The 26,659-nt window shown below is 37.2% G+C and overlaps 1 protein-coding gene across 1 annotated transcript in view; it reads left to right on the top strand.

Annotated features, from left to right (window-relative positions):
• Nucleotides 1–24,671, top strand: part of PPFIA4 (PTPRF interacting protein alpha 4) — a gene marked incomplete at its 5' end in the record, with an annotated part of 72,881 nt that extends 48,210 nt beyond the window's left edge. The window contains 15 exons of the mRNA XM_081325439.1: nt 57–92; nt 2,685–2,818; nt 4,402–4,568; nt 5,402–5,495; nt 7,743–7,824; nt 8,805–9,005; nt 9,993–10,055; nt 11,161–11,187; nt 13,969–14,144; nt 15,386–15,483; nt 18,302–18,477; nt 19,255–19,323; nt 20,358–20,535; nt 21,475–21,569; nt 23,496–24,671. Of these exons, the coding sequence (XP_081181565.1) occupies nt 57–92; nt 2,685–2,818; nt 4,402–4,568; nt 5,402–5,495; nt 7,743–7,824; nt 8,805–9,005; nt 9,993–10,055; nt 11,161–11,187; nt 13,969–14,144; nt 15,386–15,483; nt 18,302–18,477; nt 19,255–19,323; nt 20,358–20,535; nt 21,475–21,533 (1,560 nt within the window). The 3' untranslated portion in view covers nt 21,534–21,569; nt 23,496–24,671. The remainder of the gene's footprint in view (nt 1–56; nt 93–2,684; nt 2,819–4,401; nt 4,569–5,401; nt 5,496–7,742; nt 7,825–8,804; nt 9,006–9,992; nt 10,056–11,160; nt 11,188–13,968; nt 14,145–15,385; nt 15,484–18,301; nt 18,478–19,254; nt 19,324–20,357; nt 20,536–21,474; nt 21,570–23,495) is intronic.
• Nucleotides 24,672–26,659: the final 1,988 nt, after the last annotated feature.

Consider the following 26,659-nt stretch of genomic DNA (forward strand, 5'->3'; position numbering starts at 1 on the left):
GCTCCCTAGGGTAATGTTGAGCTAACTTCCACTGTTTTATGTCAATCTTTTGACAGCCAAGTGATTTGAGGAAACATCGGAGGAAACTACTTGTGAGTCTATCTGTTTCTTTCCTCTTCTTTGTAGATTTATATTCTTGCTCTTTTTCTCTAACTGTATTTTGTCATCTTAAACATTGGCTAGTCTAGGTTACAACAAAGCAATTGTTGTATTCTTAACAATAAATTTATACTGAGAATATTTAAAATAAACAAAGCAATGTTTATTCTGCCTATTATTTGAAAATGTGTCATTCCCAGATGCAGATAAAATGTTACCATATAGTCAGTGGTGGGATTCAAATATGTGAACAACTGGTTCTTTGTGTGGATGCCGCTTCTGGAAGTCCATTCTGGGCCTGGGCAGCAAAAAATTAGCTACCGGTTCTGCCGAAGTGGTGCGAACTGGCTGAATCCCACCACTGCATTTAGCTCTAGTCATATAAGTGGTTTTCTTATATGGTCTACCATAAGTATAGAGCTATAAGTGTTGCAGATCTTTTCCAATTAAGTTTTGTTGCTGAGAGACCATGTGTTCACTACAAGCCATTCAGATCCTAACAGATTACTGCTGTTGGGTTGTAAGTAGTAATTGATATATTATGGACTCATATAATTAGTACTTATATGAACTTATATATGGCATTCATGTCCCTGTGCTTATTTGTAAATCATTAGAATGTTTACAATATCACACTTATTCCAAGAGTGCTTCTCCTATCAGTGTGAATAGATGTATGTATTTGGTTTGTTCATGTATGCTTCTAGTAAAGTCATCTTGAGTATTTGCTAGCATAGAAAGGCAGGGTGCATATTAAACAAGTAAATAGGTAAACTTTGAAATCCAAAAGTCCCAAATTCAAGATAAACCTAGCTATTAATACAGTAGGAAGTGTGCTAAAATGTAAATTAGACAGGAAGCTTTAAAGTGAATATAATTAGATATTAAAATAATTAAAGGATAAGACTCTGGAGGCAAAGAACAAGTAGACAAGAAAAAGCACACATTGCTAATTTTCCATAACTATGTTACATCCCATAAACTACAACAGATTAGAGAATATTGCAAGACTTATGTTGTAAACAGAGAACATCTTCCGTGAGAGGTGGAAAAGTTGCAAACTAATAGCTTTCTCTTCATTGTATTTCTGCTTATTTAAATTGGGACTTGGGGCTTTGATATTTAAATCCAGTGCTGTTGCTGCCATATTTATTTATTTATTTATTTATTTATTTAATTGATTTTATATACCGCCCTATTCCCGAAGGACTCAGGGCGGTTTACAGGGCGAGTTAAAACAATACAAATAAGTACACTTTAAAATAGAATTAAATAAGACTAGCCCACAATTAAACAAATTAAAATTAAAATTAAAATTAAAATTAAAATTAAAATTAAAATTAAAATTAAGCTATTTCTTGCCTGCTTTCACCTGCCTTTCCATTTTCTACATCTTTGCATTTAACTAGAATGGCTGATGATTCTATGCTCAGAATAAATTGGTTTGTGGCCAATTCCTATTTTAGAAGTAGTTTTTTCTCTGCTAGGGGCCTATAATTTATTTCTCTTATGGAATGCTCTTTGTTCCTGGATGCTTAAATAACTTTATTTGCAGTGTCAAATTCTGTTTACTTTAAGAAGAATGGTTTGTGTTCTAGAATATTCTGAATTAGTCTCTTTGCTGATTTGCCAGTGATGGTTCAGAAATTTCTATGAGTGAGAATTGTGAACATATTTTTTATGAGACAGTAAGAGTGGCTTTGTTCAAGACCAAGTTCTGACAAAAGAGTGTAGTGTATTGATCTATTTTTTGTTACTTTTCTATTATTTTCACTTACATAAGCAGTGCTCCTTGAACTGTGATTCTGATGATTTAATAGGCAGTTTCTGCAGGGTACTTCTTCCAGTCCTCCTTGGTCTTTGGCTTAGGTAGTAAATTGCCAGCTTCCATCTGACAAAGATGTATTAGCGATGGTTATTTCAAGAGTAATCCTTATGCCCATAGAGTACTCCTTTGTATATGATTTTTACAAATTTTGTCTTTTTTATTTCTTTGTGTTTTTTTATTGAAAAGTTTTACAATACATTTTTAAAAATATAAACTCCCTCCCTCCCCCTTCCCTCCCCCTTACCCTCCCCTCCCCCCCCCGACTTCCCATAGCTGAATACAGGGTATAAACTTTACAAACTTAAACTAAAATATGCTAAGAAACTAAAAAAAACACATTAAAATCTATCGCACTTTAACTCCCCTAATGATTTTTACAAATTTTAAATAGAAATATATGACTTGCAGTTTAAATGATGGCAAGTCAGAGGCTCCTGTCCTTATTGCTACATATTACTGCCTCCATATTGTTAATGGGTCATAATCTATCTTTGCCTTCCTGCTGCTGTTGGCTCTATTGCCTCCTATTATGACTATATCACTCCAAATAACACTCATAAGTATAACTTGACCATTCAGTCCTTTCATTGGGCATACAGTGAGCAGTAATCCCCATGGAATACTTGATGCATGTGTTTCTGTTCTGTCTTCTCCTTTAATTAATTAACAAGTGTGCTAGGTAAGCGTGCTTGAGATTGGAGGAAAGTTTTTAGACAGGAAGATCCTGTCTAAGTCTGATTTTACCTTATCTGTTCAGTCACCAGCTGGTCGAGATGAGAGTCGAGAAGATAAAACGACCATCAAATGTGAGACTTCTCCTCCTTCTTCACCCAGGAGCCTCAGGCTGGAGAAACTTGGACATCCTGCTTTTGGTCAAGATGAAGGCAAGAGGTACATAAGTCTTGGAAAGGAACAGATGCATTCTGTCATTTTATTGGCTGTCAGTTATACTGAGTTATATGAGGTGAAAAGGCAGATATTATAAAAAAGTGTTTTCAAACTTTTGCAGTATTGAATTGGGATAGACAGTATACTCCATCTATAAAAACGTATTGAAGAATGTGCCTAATATTATTTTTTCCTTCTATGTGGAGCAATAGTAGAAGAATATGAGGCATGGAGGATTCTTTTCAAGCAGCGTTGTTGGAAAACATTTAACTGTTTAATCATCTTGGTTGTACACTTCCATTTCTCCCAAACGTATATTGCAGTTGATATAACAACACTCTTGAAGAGTTTTATCTTTGTGGTAATACTTATGGTTGCCATAGACCAAATTGGGTGCATGCATTGAAACATGGCTGCTGCCATTCCAATTTGAAAATTAATATCCTTATCTATCTCTATCGATAGATATAATCCTGCCAAGATAAGTAAATTGTTAAACTTGTTCTATAGCCTGGTCACGGACTATTATAGGTGTATTATCCTGAGCACTTCTGATTTGCATGAACTTGGCCTTCTCGTAATTTATATATTAGCTGATCTAGTTGGCCTCATTATCTAAACTGATGGTCATTTCTTGCAAGCATCCCTTTGTTTCACCAAGCACTGCAATGTCATCCACAAAATCTAAAACTATTAGATGGGCTGTTGCCCATAGGGTGCCGAAGCCAGGGTTATCCATTGGTCTATTCATAACAAAGTCCATGGAGAGGAGAAACAAGAATGGTGATAGTATACATCCCTGCCTTACTCCAGGATTTATATTAAAGAAGGTTGTGTTGCCAGATTCCATTTGTACATAGTAGCAGGTTCTTAAAAATGTTGATAAAATGTTGAGGAATATCATAGGACTTTACAATATTCCATAGTGATTCTCTATGAATTGAGTCAAATGCCTTTTTGAAGTCAGTAAAATTAATTACCATTGGATTTTGGAATTCTAAACTCTGTTCAATGATATTTCTTAAGGTCAGGATTTGGTCCTTACAGGAGCATCCTTTCCCAAATTCTGCTTGTTCTTCACATAGGTGTGCATCCACTTGATGCTGCAATCTCCTGAGCAACACAAGGCATAGAACTTTTTCAAGGACTGATAGCAATATTATGCCCCTCTAGTTGTTACAATCACCGAGGTTGCCTTTCTTTCATACTTTAATGATGATAGAATGATGATGAATGGAAAATCTGTTAATGAAAGTCTCATTACAGTATATAACGTTCAGTGTATGATAGTCTATAGCAGAAAAATTGGGGGGTTCTTTTCTGGGTTCTAACATTCTAACTAAATAATTCTTCATATCTGAAAGATTCCACAGAACAAATTTTAGATACATGTCTCAGCTGTGTTTTCTCTAGATGTTTTGCACTGCTATCCTTTCCCACAGACAGAGATTAGCTGAATATGGTCTCTGAGAAGAACTAGGGTATTTTGAAAACAGGTGTGGGGGGGAATGAGGCTGATCCCAAGAGGAGGACCTTAACTTCACTATGTGTAATGCCATCATAAACTTTTCTTTCTCATCCTTTAGTTCTCTAGAGGATCAAGCAAGTAACCCCAGCAGCAGTAATAGCAGCCAGGATTCATTGCATAAAGGCTCCAAGAGGAAAGGCATCAAATCTTCAATTGGACGCCTATTTGGAAAGAAAGAAAAAGGACGCTTAATCCAACTGAGCAGAGAAGGCACTACTGGGCAAGGTAATTGATTCTCTTCACCTTTTCTGAATAAAAGAATTCACAAATTTTGTGGAAGCTGACCATTTAAGCATAGTGGGCTGTCTTTCTGTGTCCTTGGAAGAACAGAAAATAATACGATGGAAACAGTAAAAATAGAACTGACAATGGCAGTTAAATTTCAGTTTCCTTCAGTTTTTACAAATTCCTGGATTATATTTTCATTTGTTTCAATTGTTGAACATTTACATACCAAAAATGTAATAGCTGTAGACATCCATCAAAGATATTAGAAAGAAATAATACGTGGCTGCAAAAAATGTATGTTGATAATATCCCACTTATATCAATAAAGTGTTAGCCATTGGCCTATCAATATGATTGCAATAATTGGATCTTCTAAATAGGAATTTGAACTATGAATTACTAGAAGCAGTGAATAAAGGTAATGGCTTGATCACATAGAACTGGATGGATAGGGAGTGGCATAGCATGAAAGTACAATAGCAGAAGCAGAGGAATTGGCCAAAGGATGGGTGAGGATAAGAGATAATTTTATAATTGTATTTATTTAAGATTTAGTGTATTGTTGGGGTACTATAAAAGTATCTCCTTGTTTATTCTATTGGATTCTCATGGATACTGCCAAATATTAAATCTTCAAGCTTAAATTAAGCTAAGTAAAGCTTGCTATTCTTGCAGATTGAATTACTGAGTTTAAATTTCTCGATACAAAACTGAATTTGCTGAGTAGTCAAAAAATAGTTTCTGTTTTTGACGTTTTTCTTTAAAAAGGTAGTACTATTGTATATCACGAGGAGTATCTAGTCTAATTCTTCATCTATTGTGTTTCATAGTTTTGCTAACGGATTCAGAAATGAACATACAGGACTCTCTTGGTCTTGGCAAGCTAGGAGCACAAGCAGAAAAAGATCGACGGCTCAAAAAAAAGTGAGGACAGTTGTAATTACTGTCTTAATAAGTATTGTAGCAATTATTGCAAATTTATGTCTTGATTGGGGTATAGACTCTTGATGGATTACGGGTCACTGTAGAATATTTGGAAGGTATTTTAGCACAAGCTTTCACACTGATTGAACTGAATTATCATCCTAGAATAAGCTCATTTCTTTCCTGAAATAAATTGTAAGTAAAGCGTAATTAACTGCTTTGTGATAACTGTTCTGTTTCCTTCTCCTGAAACTAATACTTCATAACATTTTCAAGTTTTTTAAAGAAACAATTTAAATAAACAGAAAGATGGAGGTATTCATGGAAGGCAGGTTAACAAGAAAGAGGAAGATTTGAACCTACATGATTCTTATATTTCAAAGGCTTTCTTCTCTATGCTGTGAAACTGGCATAAAAGGATTATCACAGTTTTCAGAATAGACTTGCCTGTCACTATTTGGGCAGGTGATCAAGACATACCTCTTTCAGAAAACAAAGCTTTCCCCAGATTTTTTTTTTAGTTTTTTTTTAAATTAAACCAGGTTTTGTTTTAACAGAATAGGCTTTTAGGAGGTTTCTGAAAGAGGTATGTCTTGATCACCTGCCCAAATAGTGATAGGCAAGTGTATTCTGAAAAACTTTTCCCAGATTTTTTAAAATATTTATTTACTGTTTTATCATAGAGAATAAAATACAAAACAATAAAACGAAGAAGCAAAATGAAACAAAGCAGAAGCATGCATTCAACCTTAACAACAACAACGAAAAAGAAATAAATAGTGTACAAAAAAAGAAGAAGAAAAAGTGGCTAATTAAATTTAACATTTAACATGTAGGATCCACCCTGACTGGGTGCTGAAAGAAAAGAAAAAGCAGTAAATTCTCCTCCCCTTTTACAAGTATATACTGTATATAAGTTTTAGTTGGAAGGTATAGAGCAGACATGTCAAACACAAGGCCCGGGGGCCAGATCCGGCCCGCGAAGTGCTTTCATGTGGCCCGCGAAGCCATCCTGGAAACAGTGAGGGAACGGCCCCCACTGCCTTGGCCCTGGCCCAGACACCCTCCTTCTGCCAGAGACCCTCAGATCTGTCCCACTCCTTCCCGGGCCCCCATAGGCACCCTTGATGCCAACGATGTAGAGCTGGCCACGCCCACCCAGTAGGCCATAGGCACTCTAGCCATGCCCACCCAGTAGGCCACGCCCATCCTGGCCACACCCACCCGGCCCCCTGAGCGCAACCGCAATGCTGATGCGGCCCTCAATGAAATTGAGTTTGACACCCCTGGTATAGAGCTATAGAGTTAGATATAATTGTGGAAGGAGGGTCTTTAGCACCCGTTGTATATGGTTTCCCTTGTCTAGTAGTCCATTATTTCCCAGATTGTTTATAACAGGGGTCTCCAAACTTGGCCCTTTTATGACTTGTGGACTTCAGCTCCTAGAATTCCTCAGCCAGGCACTGTCCAGGTATTACATCTGGCACCCATTCACTTCCTAGAATAGGGGTAGGCAACCTTGGCTCTTTTATGACTCAGGAATTCTGGGAGTTGAAGTCCATGAGTCATAAAAGAGCCGAGGTTGCCTACCCCTGTCCTAGAACATGGTAATTATTTACATACAGAAAGTTGACTCTGGTTCTGATGCTAAAGGTCACCCTTCCACACTTATATGTAATTCTATAGCTCTGTACCTTCAAACTAAAACTTAGGCAAGAGGCTTGTTAACCCCATTTTGCCAAGGAATAGAAACAATTTTCTTCAATGGTGCCAGCTGCTTGTTCTTGTGTCTTATGCCAGAGCACATATGGTGTTGAACAGCTGAGATGTGTGAAGGAAGCACGTTGCCAAAATGTGTATCAGTAGTCATACTGGAAAACTGTTGCTAGCTTTCCAGTTTTGCTCAGTGAACTCAAAATATATGATCAGGGTAGAATAATACCAAATGGTATTAACTGCATATTGCATGCTTTCCTGTTGCCACATTCTGTGGGATAGTTTGCTAAATTTGCTATCAACTGTTTAGATCAGGGGTGTCAAACTCGCAATGTCCCGTGACGTGTCACAATGTATTGTAACTTTTTTTCCATTGTCGGCAATGGGGTGGGTGTGGTTTCGGCATGACGCATCTGGCCTGTGGGCCGGCAGTTAGACACCCCTGGTTCAGATTCAGTTTTGGGGTTTTGTTTGTTTTCTGGAGTAGTGCGCAGCTAGTAAAAATTGTTGTATTACTGCTTTGCTTTCCAGACATGAACTTTTGGAAGATGCTAGAAGAAGGGGTATTCCCTTTGCTCAGTGGGATGGCCCAACTGTGGTCTCCTGGTTGGAGGTAAGTTTCTTTTAAGTATTCAGTTTAATGAATCCTGTTTGGCCAGATAACCTGAGTTCATAATGCACTGATAGATTTGGAAAAAGCTGATGCATATCTAGATTTAAGGCAAATGAAGACATTTAGTGAAAGTATCTGCAAATAGAATTTCCATTTTACACATTCATAGTGTGAGGATCTGAAGTTTTATCATCAATCTTGACTTTGCAGTATAATCATATGCCCAGATTGTTGGGGGCAATAAGCTGACTTTGTAAAAATGCCGCTGGGGGGGGGGGGGCGAAAGCCCTAATAAGCAGGCATATACATAGAATGAAGGCTATTGCTAAGCACATTGATCTGTGCTTCTAAGATTGTAAGCCACCCTGAGTCTTACAAATGGGATTAAAAAAAAAGTCTGATTTTTAATTCCCCGGGATCATTTTTTAAGGCAAGGCATGTGACTGTGTGCGTAATAGCAGTAAAAATGATATGGAAGAATATATATATATATATATATATATATATATATATATATATATATATATATATATATATATATATATATATATATATATATATATATATATATATATATATATATATATATATATATATATATATATATATATTCTCACAAATTTTGATTTAAGCTGTATTCATAAGAGAAATATTTTTTTCTTTGGATACTATCAAATTTAAATAAAACATTTGAAAATATTATGTAAATATAGAGCATAGTTGTTGTTTTTTTAGTATTTTTGTTTTGACAACCCTCCCCAAATGGTAATAATTCAGCATAATGTATCTTATACCATGAAATGTGGAGAGGCTAGAAGAAATATACAGCATTGTCTTAAGAATTTATGTCATAAGAATAGGAAGAATTTAACAGTCAGTCAAAATCTCATATTTCAATGCTTTTATTCATTGTAAATTCTTAGTATGTGAAACTTGTGCAGTTCAAAATGCAGACTCATCTCTGGCCTTTTATGTTGCAGCTTTGGGTGGGCATGCCTGCCTGGTATGTTGCAGCTTGCAGAGCTAATGTGAAAAGTGGGGCAATTATGTCTGCCTTGTCAGATACAGAGATCCAGAGGGAAATTGGAATTAGTAATGCCCTTCACAGGTTAAAACTGCGCTTGGCAATCCAGGAAATGGTGTCTCTCACAAGTCCTTCTGCTCCACCCACCTCCAGAACAGTAAGCACTTTATCTTGGCTTCTTGGGATGTATAATCTGGGCTTTTTTCCCCATATTTAACGCTAAGAACCTTCATTTGAATAGATGTAAAAAAAACCACATAGTCCTTTAGGCAGACTCGAGACTGTAGGTCCTAGCTAGGATTCTGATGACAACTGAAATCCCCATATTCCTCATAAAAAGTCTATTGTATCATTTGTGTCCCATGTTTGTAAAATGAATAAAGGATGTTGTGCCTTTTCCATTTCTCTATACTTGCCAGAAATAATTTCACAATAGTTTTATATAAAATGCTGGCCAACTTAAATATGCATTACTAGCAGCTATGACAGCTATTGCAAGATGGGTTGGGTTTTGGTGAACAAGGCCTATTTTTTCCTGAAATATAATGATGTACTGCTTTGCGTTCCCTGCTTGCTGTGTGAGAAATATTAATACTATAGTCAGAAATATATGGAATAATATGTACTGAGATCCTTTCCTGTACCCACCCAACAGGAAGAGCAAGTAATAGGCTGAAAATTGAAGAAGCAGACTATAGCTGTAGGTTTTTTAATGTGGATTTTCTGAAAGGTACTTCATTCACTTTACAACAGCTTGATACTAAAACAGTCTATGTTTACCAGCTGGGAGAAAATATCTATGACAAAACCATAATTAATATTTGACAGGGGTGTCAGCAGGGTGTTATGAAAGAAGTCAGGATGGCAGACATTTCTGGTATTTGGATAAAAGATCTTCAGGAAATTCTGTAGGCTACAGGCTATTGATATTGTGCAATAATGCTAACTACTTCCATATCATGTAAAAGAAATAAGTTATCGCCAGGAGTTGAGTTCAACTCAAGGGAGTTTTTAACTACTTTTGACATTGTCACAACTATTGATACTATGACCTAAGCTATGGCCACAGCATTAGTTTGGAGTTGAAAAGTTTTATTGAATATTCCTTGCTTTCTTATTCATATGTGTTATATTTTCACCCTAGTCATCTGGAAATGTCTGGGTTACTCATGAAGAAATGGAAACCATGGCTCCTTCAACCAAAATGGTAAATTTTTTTTTGTGGTGTAAGAGAATTCTGCCATCTTGTCGTCATTGTAAACAACAGGAAAATAATTTTGCTTCTCATTAAAAAGAAAAGAAAAGAAAGCTCAGTTTTCGCCAGCAGTTAAATTCTTTGGTTTAGATAAGAATAATCTTTGAGATAACATGAGGAACTAATATTAATTGTTGCAAGCCATGTTGGGAATTCTGAAAATAGTTGGAAGGACAGGGCATCAGTGGCCAAAACTCCAAATATGCCCTTTCCTATCTGATACAAATGGTCTACTTCATGTTCAGAAAGCCAACCTGAATGCATAGTAACTGATTTGTTCTAGTAAGGGGCTCTTGTGTGATATGTTCTGGCACTAGGCTGGCTGTAATAGCTATTTTAACTTATTGAACTAATGTTTGTATGTTAGTGCCAGAGCAAGTCAGTAAACAGATCACTTGTTCTTATTTAAGTGGAAATGAGTTTATTATATCCCAAAATGAGTATGTTATATACAGAAATAAAAACTTCTGCAGAACAAGAGAAACATGCTCATCTATCTAATCTTTTTTTCTATTTAACTATTTGTGTGGGTAATATATCCTTAAATATCTAATGCATGCATTTTGATGACTACGTGTGGCATTTTGTTTAAATCTGTTTGGAGCTCTGAGAACAAATAGAATGGTTTATAATGACACAAAATGCAGCATATACATTTCTTTATGGTTAAGCAAAGAAATACATTAGTTGTGCCTAGTGGCAACATACACCCAAATCAGCATTTGGGCAAAGCCAATTGTAAGACCATAAGTTTGGCTATTCATTTTGATAGTTCCTTAACAATGAAAACAACTGAGAATTTAGTTTGTTGTTTGTCTGTTTTCAAAACATCAGCACGTTCTTGAGAGATCAAAATACTGACCACAATGAGATTCTCTAAATTAGAAATAGTGAACAATGGGAGGCTCTTACTTGGAACCGTGTTTATGTGAGAATTTCTTGATCATGTTCATGATAGACAATGTGTTTGCTTTATTGGGGGGTGGGGGAAGAAACAAGGTTTCATGCAGTATCTGACTTTACTTATTTTATTGACATGCTACATTGTCACACTTAGGATACTGAGGAAGGCAGTTGGGCACAGGTGAGACTCCTGCATTATTTTGTGGATTTCCCCCCCTCTGTACTGGAAATACGAAACCCAGTAATTTCTAGTAAAATGGAGTTACGTACAAATATGAATCATCTGATTATATCAAATTGTCTTTTTGAGCAGTTTGTCTAGATTCATTTAAGATCCTCTTAGAGAATAATGGAAACAAATGCAGAATATTTGAAAATTTTCCTATATTTCCTTTTGGTTACCATTGTAGTACCTTACTATTTTGTCCAAATGGAAAGCTAGTCATATTTCACTTAATAATAACTAATTTCTTGTCAAGTCTTCAAAATATTTCACCAATTTTTATAATATATATATTTAGGATATCAACATATAAAACCTTCTACATTTTTATTGGTGTTTTTCATTTAATTTTAGCATTATTTATACCTAACCAGATTCTTTATTCTTCCTGTTTCTCTATATACACCATGAATATATGTGTGTTCTTTAACTTTATAAAAAAACAAAACCAGATATCTCTTGTTTGACAAGCAGAAAGTAAAGAATTCTGTCAGGAATGAATATGGAATAGTTCTCCGTTCCTTTCAGATTTTGCTTTCTTACCACTGAAAATGTTGACAGTTAAGAGGACAGATCTTCCTTTGACAGCTAAGATCTTCTGAGCCAAATATTTTCAGCAATTCAGTTACTTACTTTACCTATTAATTCTGTGCTTAGCATGTAACAAATCCTATTTCATTGTGTCAAATAAGATTAACAATCACATAAAAATATCCTTCAGATAAGTTGCATATTTAAAAAGCTATGCAGTGTATTTATTCCTAAGGTATTGAAAACAATATAAATTACCGACCAAATCGCTCTATGGAGGATGCTATTTCTTCATCTGAGCTTGAGGCACTTAGAGGAAAGAAATACTCATGTGTGTTTATTGTTTGTCGACTTCAGTTTGGCATTTAACACAATCATTCCCCAACATCTAGTAGACAAACTGGGCCTTTTAGGCTTAAACACTCCTTTGTGCAACTGGATTCTTGATTTTCTTACTAACAGGCCCCAATGTGTGCAAGCTGGAACAAATATTTCTAACACCATTTTCTTGAGCACAGGTTCTCCTCAGGGTTGCATCCTAAGTCTGCTGCTGTTCACCCTATTGACCCAGGACTGTTGTGCTAGGTTTGCTACCAACCATATTGTGAAGTTCACAGATGATACAAGAGTAGTAAGCCTTATTCATGAGGGCTTACCGCAAGGAGGTTGAGAGTTTGGTGAACTGGTGTAAGGAAAGCAGCCTAGTTTTAATTACTGGAAAAAACAAAGAGATCACTGTCGATTTCAGAAAAGGCAGGCACAGCCACACTTCTCTGTGCATTAATGATTCACCTGTGGAGATGGTTACCAGCATCAAATTCCTGGGTGTGCAGTTAACAAGTAGGCTGGCTTGGTCGCTCAACAACGAGACACTGGTAAAGCGGGCACAGCAGTGCCTGCATTTTCTGTGCTGCATGAGAAAAGAACATCTTCCTTCCCCTGTCCTGACCACTTCCTACAGTGGGATGATCGACAACATCCTGTCATACAGCATCATAGTCTGGTTTGGAAGCATCACTGCTTCAGACAGGAAGGCAGTGCAGAGAGTGGTGAGGATGGCCGAAAAGATCATTGGCAGTTCCCTCCCTCCCATCCAGGACATAGCACATAAGTGTTGCTTGAGCAGGGTCCATAAGATTGTCTGGGACACTACACATCCTCTTCATGTCCTGTTTTCTTTGTTACTTTCCGGGAGAAGGCTCCATGGTATCTGAAGCAGAACATTCAGATCCAGTCACAGTTTTGATCCATACGGTATTAACCTTGTGAACTCTAAAACTTCCTCCTTAGGTTATGTATTCAAGATGGACAGTGATTAATATTTATATGTTACTTATATGTAGGTCTATACATATGTTGTATATAGTATGTTTAAATGTGTTATGTATGTGTACACTTTGCGAGCAAGCAACTAAATTTCATTTTTATGGTGTGACAATAAAGGTTAGGTTTGTCTATCTATCTATCTATCTATCTATCTATCTATCTATCTATCTATCTATCTATCTCTATCTAAATACTTTATTTGTATTTAAGGTTTTTGAAGTATGACATATTTATGTTTAACATATATTGTGCATGGTTAATAATACTCAAGTAATCAATTTGAGACAATGTCACAACTGTCCAATGTAAGTCATACTGTCATATATTGAAAAATGTATTTGAAACTATGTTATTTAGAAGTTACAATTTCTGTTTGCAAATTGTTTCTCAACAAGTGTTGAGATAATAGAATTATCTCAGATCTACTGAAAGTGTATACCTGAAGCATTTTAAAGCTGTTATATCACTTTTTTCTGTAGCGTGACTCACTAGTATATTTCATTCAGTTACCTCTGGTATTTTTTTTTTGTAATAATTACAATCTGTAGGCCTTCCAGTCAGGATTCTGTCAGTATTGCTAATAGGTATACTGACATATGAAAGCCAGTTTGATGTGGTGATTAAGGCACCAGGCAAGAAACTGAGAGCCTTTGAGTTTTAGTCCCACCTTACACACAAATCCAGCTGGGTGATGTTGAAGCAGTCTTTTTCTCACAACCCCAGGAAGGAGGAAATTGCAAACCACTTCTGAAAAACCTTGCCAACAAAACTGTAGGGACTTGTCCAGTCAGTCTTTGAGAACTGGATACAGTTGAATAGGGGAAAAAACCCAATTATATGTCCTGTATGTCACTTGCTTTTTCTTTTTTAAAATTTTCACAGACTTTGGCGTATGGGGACATGAACCATGAGTGGATAGGGAATGAATGGCTTCCTAGTTTAGGTCTACCACAGTATCGTAGTTACTTCATGGAATGTCTTGTGGATGCGCGGATGTTGGATCATCTGACTAAGAAAGACCTTCGAGTACACTTGAAGATGGTAGACAGTTTCCATCGGTGAGCAAATTTTCTTGGAACATAATATGAAGCACTCTTGCAACCACCTTAAATTCCTATAGTTAGTCAAAGAGAGTGTGATTTTTTTCAGGTTGAGGTCCACATTTGGCTTTGGAGAATAGGGCCACACTCCCAACAGAGGTGAAGCCTGGACAGACTTCAAATCTGATTTCATTTTATTCAACATAGTTGTCCAATGCTTTGGATTCAAAGGCAAGAACGGGTTTTGGAACATACCAGTTCCAAATATAGCAGTTGTCTGAAACAGTTTAAATCACACATCTTTTTCACGATCCCACTTTAGCTCCAAAATGCAACAATGAGGGAAAGAAATGAAGCTACTTCAAGTAATTGTGTAAAAATGCTCCATGAATGTGCTGCAAGTTTATTTATTTATTTATAAAATTTATTGGCTGCCCATCTTACCATAAGGTAACTGGGTGGCTTACAGTTACATATAAGCTAAAACATAAAAAGTTAAAAACAAACATTCAAAACCAAAGACACATGGGGAGGGTGGGTTTAGAGTGGGCGTGTGTGGGATCTATTATTACTCAATCAACCATTCTACTGTTCCATTTTGCCTTCAGATCCAAAGCACTGAGTGACTTTATGTTTATTTAAACACAATTAATACTATTTCTCTGCAGTTATATGTATTAGTTATGATTGATCATATTAAAATTAATATGATTAAATATTTGCAAACAAATATTAAATATCGCTGAGGCCATATCCTAAATTTGATTTAGTTTAATTAAAGTTGAAATTTAATGGATAAATAATCATTTGATAAGAGTTACTTCCCATGTATTTAATAACTTTCTGCTTCTGTTACATTAGAAAAGCTACAATTTAGTGACAGCTTGTGGAGAGGCTCTGGAAACCGCATCCCATGCTTTTGAGAGTTGCATGTGATGCTAGAAGTTCAGCTCGTACACTCTGCCCTTTATCAGTCCTTCCTTTGATGGGAAGAGCAATAATGACAGGCATGGTAAGAGTTTTTTAGGCAGAGTAGCAACATATCCCATAAATATTAAACTCTCAAGTTATGCTACATTAAAACCCAAAATCAGAAAATTGGACCCATAATGTAGACAGTTCAGTATTTTTGAAATAGCGTCAAAAGTAGCTATGTATTAATGCCATAGGCAAAAAATATGTATTCGGATGCACACTTCTTGAAAGTAAAAGTGGTTGGAAAATTGATATGCCTCGTTCTAAGTATTGCATTGTTGCAGAACAAGTCTCCAGTATGGGATTATGTGCCTCAAAAGACTGAACTATGATAGAAAGGAGCTGGAGAAGAGGCGGGAAGAAAGCCAGCATGAAATCAAAGGCAAGTAGCAATTTAGAAATGAATTCAAGGCAAGCTGCAAAAATATAGTTGTAGTGGAATATAGTCAGGAGTCACAAAAGGGAGGGGCTCTTTCCCAGAGGGCAGAGTGGCAGTAGAGTTTGGAATGTCTGGAGGCAGAAAGACAGTAAGGTCGTAACCTCCCTAGCAGTTCTCAGATTATGACAGAATAACAGAGTTGGAAGGGACCTTGGGTGTCTTCTAGTCCAGCCCCCTGCTCAAGCAGGAAACCCTATACCAGGGGTGTCAAACTCAATTTCATTGAGGGCCGCATCAGCATTGCAATTGCCCTCAGGGGGCCGGTTGGGTGTGGCCAGGGTGAGCGTGGCCTACTGGGTGGGCATGGCTAGAGTGCGTATGGCCTACTCAGTGGGCATGGCCAGCTTGACATTGTTCGCATCAAGGGTGCCTATGGGGGCCTGGGCAGGAGTGGGACAGATCTGAGGGTCTCTGGCAGAAGGAGATGGGACCGGAGCAAGTGCCAAGGCAGTGGGGGCCATTCCTTCACTGTCTCTAGGATGGCTTTCCGGGCCACATGAAACCACTTTGCGGGCCGGATCCGGCCCCCGGGCCTTGTGTTTGACATGTCTGCCCTATACTGTTTCAGACAAATGGTTCTCCAATCTTTTCTTAAAAACCTCCAGGGTTGGAGCACCCACAAGTTCTGGAGGCAAACTTCTGGAGGTTTACCTATAGTTATTGCAGTTAATTGCTTTAGTTTGGTAATATTCTGTTTTTAATGATGAACAACAATAAAGGAACTACTCAGAACTCCACTTAAGGTTCCTGGTTCTCTGGACATGACAGTAGTTCATATTTTGAATTATAGTTTTTAAAGCTCTTTTTCTTTCTATTTTTCAGAAAAGTCAAATCTCTTTATGAAATGTAGACCATTTTTTTTACTCAATGCTGTTTACTAAAACAATTTTCCTAGTTATAGAGAGAAGAAATACTCCAGAGTCTTTCTAGTTACTGACTGTTCAGCAGGATTTGTCGTGCTTGAAACCTGTCCCGGTTTTATTACTTTAATCTTTTTAACATTATTATATTTAAATATATTTCCAGTGGTTTTATACGTCATACTCACATGTCCTTGCAGGGGATTGTGACTGATGGAAGGTTGTAGACTTGGAGTATAGGTAATTGCCAAGGATCTCAAGTGCAGGGTGGCTGGGACTGGGTTGTGGCGGCTGTGGTTTCTTGGGTGGCAAGAGGCTGTTTTTGCACTTTGCTGCTGGGCTTTGTTCTGAGTAGAGCTTGACACTGTGCTGCAGCTCAGGGGCATCTTACAGTCCCATGCTGCAGCATGCCAAGAAGATCCTTTGTGCCATGCTGCTGGGCCAGGCCAGGCCAGGCCAGGGCAGGGCAGCTGAGGCTTCCAAGGCAGCTATGGATTCTTACTGTGCTGTGGGTTGGGACTTATTGAAGCCTCAGAGCTGTAACGAGCCAAAAAGCCCCTGAGCTGCAGCCTATTCTTTCTTTGGCCTCATGCACCCTGCACTCTTCTTCCCCAGACTTGCATCAGCCAACTTGTGCCACACCTGGGACTCCCTCCACTTCCCTCCTAATGACCCATATGTCTGGAATTAGAATGGCAAGCGGGACTGCCAGGATTGCTGTTGCTAAGTAATGTGGTTATGTGATGTCTTGCTTTGCAATCATATCACTTAGATATGGGAATTCTAGTGCCAATTGTGATCATAACTCAAGGATTATCTGTAAAACTGAATTAACATGCTGAGGAATAATAATAATAATAATAATAATAATAATAATAATAATAATAATAATAATAATAATAATAATAATAATAATAATAATAGAGTTGGAAGGGACCTTGGAGGTCTTCTAGTCCAACCCCCTGCTCAGGCAGGAAACCCTATACCATTTCAGACATTCAAACGTTCAACATTCAAATAATATTGATGTTATAGGCTAATTAACTATGGTTGCTCAGAGACTACATTTTCCGGTTTAGGAGCCTAGTCTAAAGCTACAGAATTGCCCTGAGACTACCAAAGTCACAAAGTTTCCAACTTCATAACCAGATCTGAGATGAGACCTGGAAATTTTTTCTAACAAAACCTAAAATATACGGTAATTTTGCTGTTTATGGAAATGCATACTCCAACTCTTCATCCTTCATCAGAAGGTCCTCAAAAGCTTTTTTATAGTAGCATATGATAATCCTGGCGATAATTAATTCAGTCATGCTATTCTACATATGGAATGCATCACCAGAGAAGCTTGTCTGGTACTAACTTTAATAATATCTTTGCAAAATTATTATCATGGAAGCAAAGATTTTTTTAAAAAAATTCCTTAGATATTATGGCATATTGTAAATATTCTTCATTTTACTTTGTTGATTTCTGGTTTTAGTAGCTTTGCTGATTTTATAGCTGTTGCTTATGTCATTTTGAACTATTCATTTATTGAATTTTACTGTATTTGTTCTCATGGTGTTCATTTATATTTACAGTACTGTGTAGTTAATCTCAATCATATGTCAGGAGCACTTCTGCCTGCTACATCTTATTTCTGGACTGTCTTCAAGATAAAGGTGTAAATATAGATTTTTGGTGTATGAATAAATTAGCACATACTTGTTTGACATTTTACAGTGGGACTTATTTCCCCAGAAACAATACTAGAAGAATATTATGACTTGAATACACAAGATGGACTATTTTTAGATACTACATCAGTATTTTGTTCTTTTTATGTCATGAACAGCTAAAAAATAGTGAGCATTCTTCTTGGTAATTTCATTTATGTGCATAATTTCAATGTCTTTTAGATGTGTTGGTCTGGACAAATGATCAAGTAATTCACTGGATTCAATCTATTGGGCTTAGAGAATATGCCAACAACATCATTGAAAGTGGGGTCCATGGTGCGCTTATTGCTCTGGATGAAAATTTTGATTATAATAGTCTGGCACTTATTTTACAAATTCCCACTCAGAATACTCAGGTAGGAAGAAATGTTTTACACCAACAGAGTTGATGGTTATTTTTCATATAATTAATAAACTTTTTGAGATTATGAAAAACATGTTCCATGAATTTTTAATCTAACACTGTTAAATTAAACAGAAATGATAACAATAAAAATTCCTTTGTTATACTATAAGTTATTTCAGTCACACATTTCTTCAACTTAAGGAAGCCAGAATCTATGAGATTGCAAGCTTATTTTACCTGTTCCTTCCAAATCTGTCTATGAAATCCTTTTTCTGTATCTCTATACTGTTATGAGAACTGAATCAGAGTCCTGATTTTCAGGTATATGGATATGGATATGGATGAATGCATCTTTTTTTTAAACACTCACAAAGGCATTTGTATTGTTATTTTTAAAGATAGAATGCTGAACTAAATGGAGGCAATTGATTTGCCTAGGCCAGGAATGATAAGCTTCTTGTTTGTGAGATCTAATTTATTTGCACTAAGTTCCACCAACAGGAGCAATTAAGCTAAAAATGGATGAGTGAAATCACATGCAGTAAAAACACTCTAGTTGGATCTGGTAGTCTCCCACAACTGCTGAGTCATATACTAAAGTTATGTAAATAGATATATAGAAATCTACTTCTGTGTTACAAGGGAAATCTTGCTGGTCCACCAGAAAGAAGAGATCTATTAGTGTAACTATCAAGTTATCTTCTTTGGTTCTGTTAATAAATAATGTGCATTAGTAGTTTTATTTGGCTTCTATTGCTTCTGTTGCATTATTTGATGTTGTTTACAGGCACGGCAAGTGATGGAGAGAGAATTTAACAATCTTCTTGCCTTGGGTACTGACAGACGACTTGACGATGTGAGTATAAAATATTTACTAAAACATGATGGGAATTTAAGAAATATTGTGCTGATAGTATCAGTTAGGAAACTGATGAAGCAACTAAAGGTCTGGAATAGGACTGATATTGTAGTTATCTCCTGGGAGGTTCATTGTGATATTCAGTTATGTGAAGGAAAAGCTGAAGAGGGCACTTCCACATTGCAAACATGCATGGGGTGAGTCCCTTGGATTGCAAGGCGATCAATCCGGTCAGTCCTAGAGGAGATCAACTCTGACTGCTCTTTAGAAGGCCAGATCCTGAAGTTGAAACTCAAATACTTTGGCCACCTTATGAGAAGGAAGGACTCACTGGAGAAGAGCCTAATGCAGGGAAAGGTTGAGGGCAAGAAAGAAGAGGACGACAGAGAATGAGATGGCTGGATGGAGTCACTGAAGCAGTAGGTGTGAGCCTAAATGGACTCCAGAAGATGGTAGAGGACAGGAAGGCCTGGAGGAACGTTATCCATGGGGTCGCGATGGGTCGGACACGACTTCGCTACTAACAACAACAACAATATGGGGTGAGAGAGTTTATAAAAGAGGTAGTGAGGCAAAAATTTAAACTGAAGCCATCTTATTTCCTGAGGGACAAAGCCTTAGGATTGGCAGAACACACACTATTTTCTCTTCTTTTAGATCTGTGAGGGAGGGTTGCTTATAAAAAAAACAATTCCTGCAACATAACAATTCTGTGTAGAACATTTGGTTTAGGTTAATTTAAACCAGGGGTCTTCAAACTTGGCCCTTTTATGACTTGTGGACTTCAACTCCCAGAATTCCTCAGCCAGGCATGCTGGCTGAGGAATTCTGGGAGTTGAAGTCCACAAGTCGCAAAAGGGCCAAGTTTGAAGAACCCTGATTTAAACTCTCAGCAGAACAGAGCTTATCGATGATCTAAGATGGTGCTTCTCAATCTTGGTGATTTTAAGCCGTGTGGACTTCTGGTCCCAGATTTCCCCAGCCAGCATTTCTCTGTTCAATATATGATGTAAGTAACCTTTTCTTTATAGGGTGAAGACAAGAGTTTTCGGCGAACTCCTTCTTGGCGAAAACGCTTCCGCCCTCGAGACTTTCACAGTATCACCATGGTTAGTGGGTCAGCAGAAACACTTCCAGCAGGGTTTCGAGTGACCTCTTTGGTGCCTCTGCCACCTCCGTCAGCACCACCAAAGAAAATGCCACCAGAAGGTAGGATGAAACTCTGCTATCTTTCATGAGACATGAATGACACCATTCTAAAAACTCAGAAGGTTTTTCTGGATCCTCCCTGGTGTGCATGATGTATGTTCTTCTGACATGCAGCCCAGTGCTCTGTTCTTTTAAGCACCACCCTAACTACTAGGTAGTTATTTTGCGTTGAATATTTACCCCCCAAACATTCAAGCCTTTATTTGAATTCCTTGAATCTGATACTGATATGGCAGAGGTTTGACACAAGACAAAAAAAGATAGAAGAATAATTAACAATCTCTTAAAAACATATATCTGAATTCCACGCAGAGCATTTGCTTAGTTGCCTTAATTGGGGTAAGGAAAGAACAAATTACTTTATTAGAAGTTTCTAATACAAAAATGTTATTTACTGATTAGTTGCTAATATGTTTGCCACCTTAAGTTGCTTGTAAAAAGAATAAAGGCGGCATACAGACATACAAACAAACAAACAAACAAACCTTATATTTGTTGGTTTGTTTTTAACATCTGGAAGAAAGAAACTGAATTAAGCCTTTGAACTTAAAATAGAGTATAAAAGTATTTGGATTCTAAAATAATTCTAACAATTTCTGTGGATGCCTACTTCCACCATCATAAACTCTGAAATTCATTTCACTACTTTTCAGGTTTATTAATACCATTTCTTCACTGTTTTAAAATCTCTGTTACCATATCCTAAAGCCACATTTTGTTGAGACCAGGATTATGTATTTCATGTCTTTTAAGTTCATTGCATAGTAATTTATTAAAATATAATAACTGCTGAGAAATGCACCTAAATTCTGAAATCCATAATAAGCCAAAATAGGCAGTCATCAACAGGCAACCAAAATTTTAATAATGTGCTTTGCATGAGAGCTTGTTGACCCCACTAATTGCATGCTTTTGTGTGCTGTGCTAAATGGTTTGCAGTTGGTGCACCTGGGTCCCAAAGGCTGGAAACATCCACAGTTCGGACATATTCCTGCTGAAATTCAGTTTCCAGTGGGAATTGGCCAAGGCTCCAGGTAAGTTTAGTAACTAGGACAGAACAAGCAGACTCTTCATATTCCATAGAGGATCCAGAAAATAATGGATGGAACCAGGTGTTTCTTGAAGTACGGGTAGTCCTCAACTACAACAATTCATTTAGTGACCGTTCAAAGTTACAACAGCACTGAAAAAAGTGACATGACCATTTTTCACACTTATGACAGTTGCACCATCCCCTGGTCACAAGATCAAAGTTCAAACACTTGGCAACTGAGTCTTATTTATGACAGTTGCAGGGTCCTGAGGTCATATGTTCACATTTGCCCCTTCTGACAAGCAAAGTCAGTGGGGAAACCAGATTCTCTTAACAACCATGTTACTAACTTAACAGTTGCATGATTCACTTAACATCTGTGGCAAAAAAGGTCATAAAATGGGGCAAAACTCATTTAACAGTTGTCTTTTGCTTAGCAGCAAAATTTTGGACTCAGTTTTGGTTGTAAGCCAAGGACTACCTGTTCCAAATTCAGTTCTTCATCTTCATGTTGCTAAATTCAGATCTTTTTTTAACCTATTACTGGGCATGGCTTAATCAGTTTTATCTCATAATAATCTGTTTGATCCATGTCTTCATGTTTAAGCAGGCCATAAACCAGTTCTCCCTACATTTAATTTTCAAGAGATAATAGTAAAAAATGCACTCCACCTCCAATCAAGCAATCTTGTTATATAGTATGAGCTAACAAAGAAATGATAAAACTAACTGACCCTTTATGTAAAATAAAGGATTTGTGAGATGCTAATAGTATATGAGACAGTTATATTTTAAGTTCAATTATACAGAAAAGAATAGCCTTTAAATGGCTATAATGTCAATAACAATAGCAATATCCTAGAGTGAAATATATTTTTTTTCCAAAAGTTTTATTAAAAGGAAACTGTATTCAAAACCAGTTTAATAATTATAACATTTGCAATGAGGACATATCAGTTATCACAGTAGAGCTTTTAGGCACCTTCTTCTATTCCAGATTATTGGGGGTGTTTACGCCACACAGCAGTTTGGTTACATGCTATAAGAGATACAAGTGGCTGAAATGTCCACAAAATCTTAGGGGGTTATAATAACAAAGAGGAGGGAGCATTAGGAATGTGCTGAATAAAGGCAGGGGAGGTCTCTGTGGAAGTGAAGATGACAGCTGTTGGATAAAGATAGCAAACTTTATCCCTTCCTCCCCAAGGCAACATCAACACTGATATCGATAACAGAGACAAAAACAGACTCGGCCCTGTTTATTGGGCATTCTAGCTGCATCACCCATTTCTTTGCTTGTGCCTACCACTTGTTCTGCTGAGCTCTGTGTTTATCAATACAGAATGCATTCTGCCTTTTCAATAAAGGCCTAGTGATGTGGTGTGCCAGCTACACTGTTTTGGAAGTTTCGGGTGAGGCATCCTTAATGGAATCGTGTAACCTGGCAGAGGAAAGAGGCATCAACCAGGAGATTCTCCCAAGTGTGTTCTCAGTAGTGTGGGCCCTTCACTCGAATTCAGTCCTTGGCAGATGCCTAGCCTGCCACCCTTTAGAGCTGCCCCTACTGAATAGAGTTATTGGGGGAGCCGTATGAGAACATAAAGCTAAATCAGTTTTTCTCGATATTCCTTTAAAATACTAGAGGTGAAGTCTTTCCAGGCAGGTGCCCTTGAAATATATTAGCACTGAACCTGAAAGCATGCAGTTTTAAAAATTGTGGTCCTAATTCTACTGGTAAGTGCCTAGGCACAGAAGGTGAAATGATTTTGTCAACAAGCAGTACGTATTTCAGGACAACTTTGATTGCTGTTGTAAAGCAAAATTAGACTGCCAGTCGAGAATGAAAACAAATGCAGAGAAACTTGACACAGTAGAGTTTCCTTTCTTTCTGAAGTTTAATTATCTCATTATTTCTAATCTTTTGCAGCACATTCCCACTATCTTTATGGATACATGCTGGCTGCTTTCCGGGAGTAGGAGATTATACCTGCTCTTTTAGCTCCAAAGAACAGAAGCTACTGGTCAATCATTGTAGGCCTCATGGCCAGCAGAACATTCTTCCTCCTGCTTGTATACAACCCTCTGATCTCCTGTTTGGTATCCTTAACTCCCAATTAAATCTTTTCCCCTGGCTTTAAAGATACCCTCATTGAGAAAGAGAACAGGCTTCTCTGTCTCTAAGTCTGCACTATGTATGACACAATGATTTTGACATAGGTTTGGTAAGAAGTGGGTGCACCTTAATGCTGGTCTGCAGCAGTTCCTGCACCATTGTCTGCCTGTGCTACACTCTGCCATTATGCCTGAGAGCAGCAGAAGCTGCTTGTTCCTACTGTACAGTTTGGACCTAATAAGACAATCACCAAGAAACAAGGCAAATGAAAATGGGAAAGCCCAGCTCTGAACTCTTCCTCAGGTGCATTGGGCTTCTGCTGGAGCTTCTCATCACGCCACAAGAATTTCTGTCCATGGACAACATAGGTCCTCAGTTAAGAAATACCCAGGCTAGAAACAAAATGAACTGGTGCTTGATGGAGAGAAGTTGGTTACCAAGCAAGTTTTGTATGGGCTTTTCTTAGATCCCATGTTCATGTATGGAAGAAAATGAAACCCGATACTGGGAAAGCAGAAGATGTTCTTGGACATCTCTGTACCAGGAGTACTCTCTTTTTCACATAGACAGACAGAAAATTCCCTTTCCTTCTCTCTGCATCTACAGGTAGCCTGTGATCCCCACAAAATTTTAGCTGTTACTATTTCTCTCTCCTAGGGTAGGATCTGTTTGTCTCTTCATGATGCCTTTTGCCTTGTGTGCCCCCCCTCCCTCTATTACTGACGTATTTCTTGGTGGCTGGAATGCCATATATTCATACAGTGCTGTTTGAAAGTGCAATATCCAAGAGACTGTACAGTTTCAATGTCTTTTTTGGTGTACAACTTGCCTAATACAGTATTAAATATTTTTTTAATTTACAGAGTAAGTGACCCCTTTATATGAATAATCTCTTTCTTTTGTTATATTGGTACTGCATGGATTCCAAACCCTGCAAATAGGTCAGGAATGGGTGTATGTGTGTTCCAATAAATCTGATTTTAAAGCAAGGCTGATTGATTCATACTTGTCTTCTACGTGAATGCAGTGTCTCTGTTCAGAATCACATCATGAATGTAGTCAAACTGGAAGGTTTATCTCATTTATTTATTCCAGTTGGAAGATTTATTATCTCTATCTATCATCTATCTATCTATCTATCTATCTATCTATCTATCTATCTATCTATCTATCTATCTATCTATCTATCTATCTACATAGCATCTAACTATCGTCAGAGTATATAAAATTTATATAATTGCCCATCTTACTAATGTGACTCTGGGTAATGTACAATAAAACCAACAAAAATATTAATCATTAAAACAATTCACATGAATATAAATAAAATCACAAATCAAAATCTCACATATAATATAACCATATTGTGGGCTCTTTATATTACCATGGTAATCCCCAGACTTGCTCAAAAAAAAAATCTACCACACATGTTAAGAGATTTCTGGAAGGACAATAAAGTTGGGGTTAATCTCACCTTGGGAGGAATCATGGGCCAAAGGATGGGTTCTACAGCAGAAAAGGCTGATCTCAGGGTCCTGTTAGGTGGAGAGCTTTAGCAGACAGGACCTGCAACATGCCCCTCTTTCTGCACCTGGTGGGATGGGTATTGTGACTGAGGACAGGCAGTCCCTCAAATGCTGCGTAGGGCTTCCCGTATTTCTCTGGCTGAGTAGGAGAATAAAAGTGGATGTCATGGCTTGATACTGTTCAGTATGCTGTTTTAGATCGGTCATGTTAATAACATAACCATTTTCTTTTAGCAGTGAGGTATTCAGGCAAGATGAGCTCATTGCTGTAGACACACAACACCTCTGTTGGGTGCCCTGCACAGAACATTTTGTCTCTGTGGATGTGCTGACCTCTTTTGTCAATTTCACAACTGTGTGCTATTTCTGTTGTTTTTCTACTAGTATACACTGCAGACAAGGGGAATTGTATCTTAGACTGCTAACAGTTGACACGTTTCTGAATTAATGTTGAAAGCACATTTTGCGACATTATTTTTCAGTGTCTAGCTTACCTTTTTCAACTGAGCTTGTTGAGTAAAAATATCCAATGCCCTACCTTTTTTCCCTTATGATTTAATGGCTAAAAATTATGCTGGCTATATAGTATCTCTCAATTTTAGCTTCAGGGAAGGAAATAAGGGAAATAACAGTATACAGTATGACTACAACACTGTTGTGATAGTATTACATTTTTAAAAAATGAATTGCTATTCCTAGTATTTCCGTGGCTCTTTCTAAATAGTATTCTTTTAGGGAAATATGGGCTCAGAGGGTTGCAGTGAAAACTAAATGAACTCATGTTTTTCAAATAGCCTCAGAATAAGTTTATTGTACATCTATATAAGTCATTATACACCTATATTTATTTCTTAGCTGTATATCCCACTTTTTCTTCAGGAATTCAAGGCAGCATACATAACACTTCTTCCTCCATTTCCCCCCCCACAAGAACTCAGTGAAGTAGTTGGAGTCTGGAGAGAGTGCCTGGCCCAAAGTCAGAGAGTAAACTTTCATGAGAAAAATGGACTGATATTCTGCCTAGGTATTCCCATTAATTTTGTAAGGTAATCAACAAGAAAATCAGTGCTATTCCTAGGATGGCATCTACATAGAACTGTCCCTCCCTCCGTGTTTTCTTTTAGAATATGTATAATAATAATTAGAACAAATTAGCCTGGGAGGTCTAATACTTAAAGTATGTCTCTTTTTACTTGGAGATTCATCACCATTTGCTAAGTTTTGTACTGGCAAAGAAAAGTGGATGTATCAAATGTAGCACTGAAAGGGGAAAGGCTGGGTTCAAAAGATATACAGAGAATATAATTTATATGAAATACATTTCTTTTTCAAAGAGTATTTTAGTACTTTCAAAAAGAGAGCATTCCATGCCATCTCAAAATAAATTTAACCAAAGAAAACCTTTATTTTTTATTTAAAAAAATCTCACAATAAATTATCAAAATACAAAAA

Source organism: Vipera berus (genome assembly GCF_964194415.1).
Source record: "Vipera berus genome assembly, chromosome: 3".
NCBI lineage: Eukaryota > Metazoa > Chordata > Lepidosauria > Squamata > Viperidae > Vipera > Vipera berus.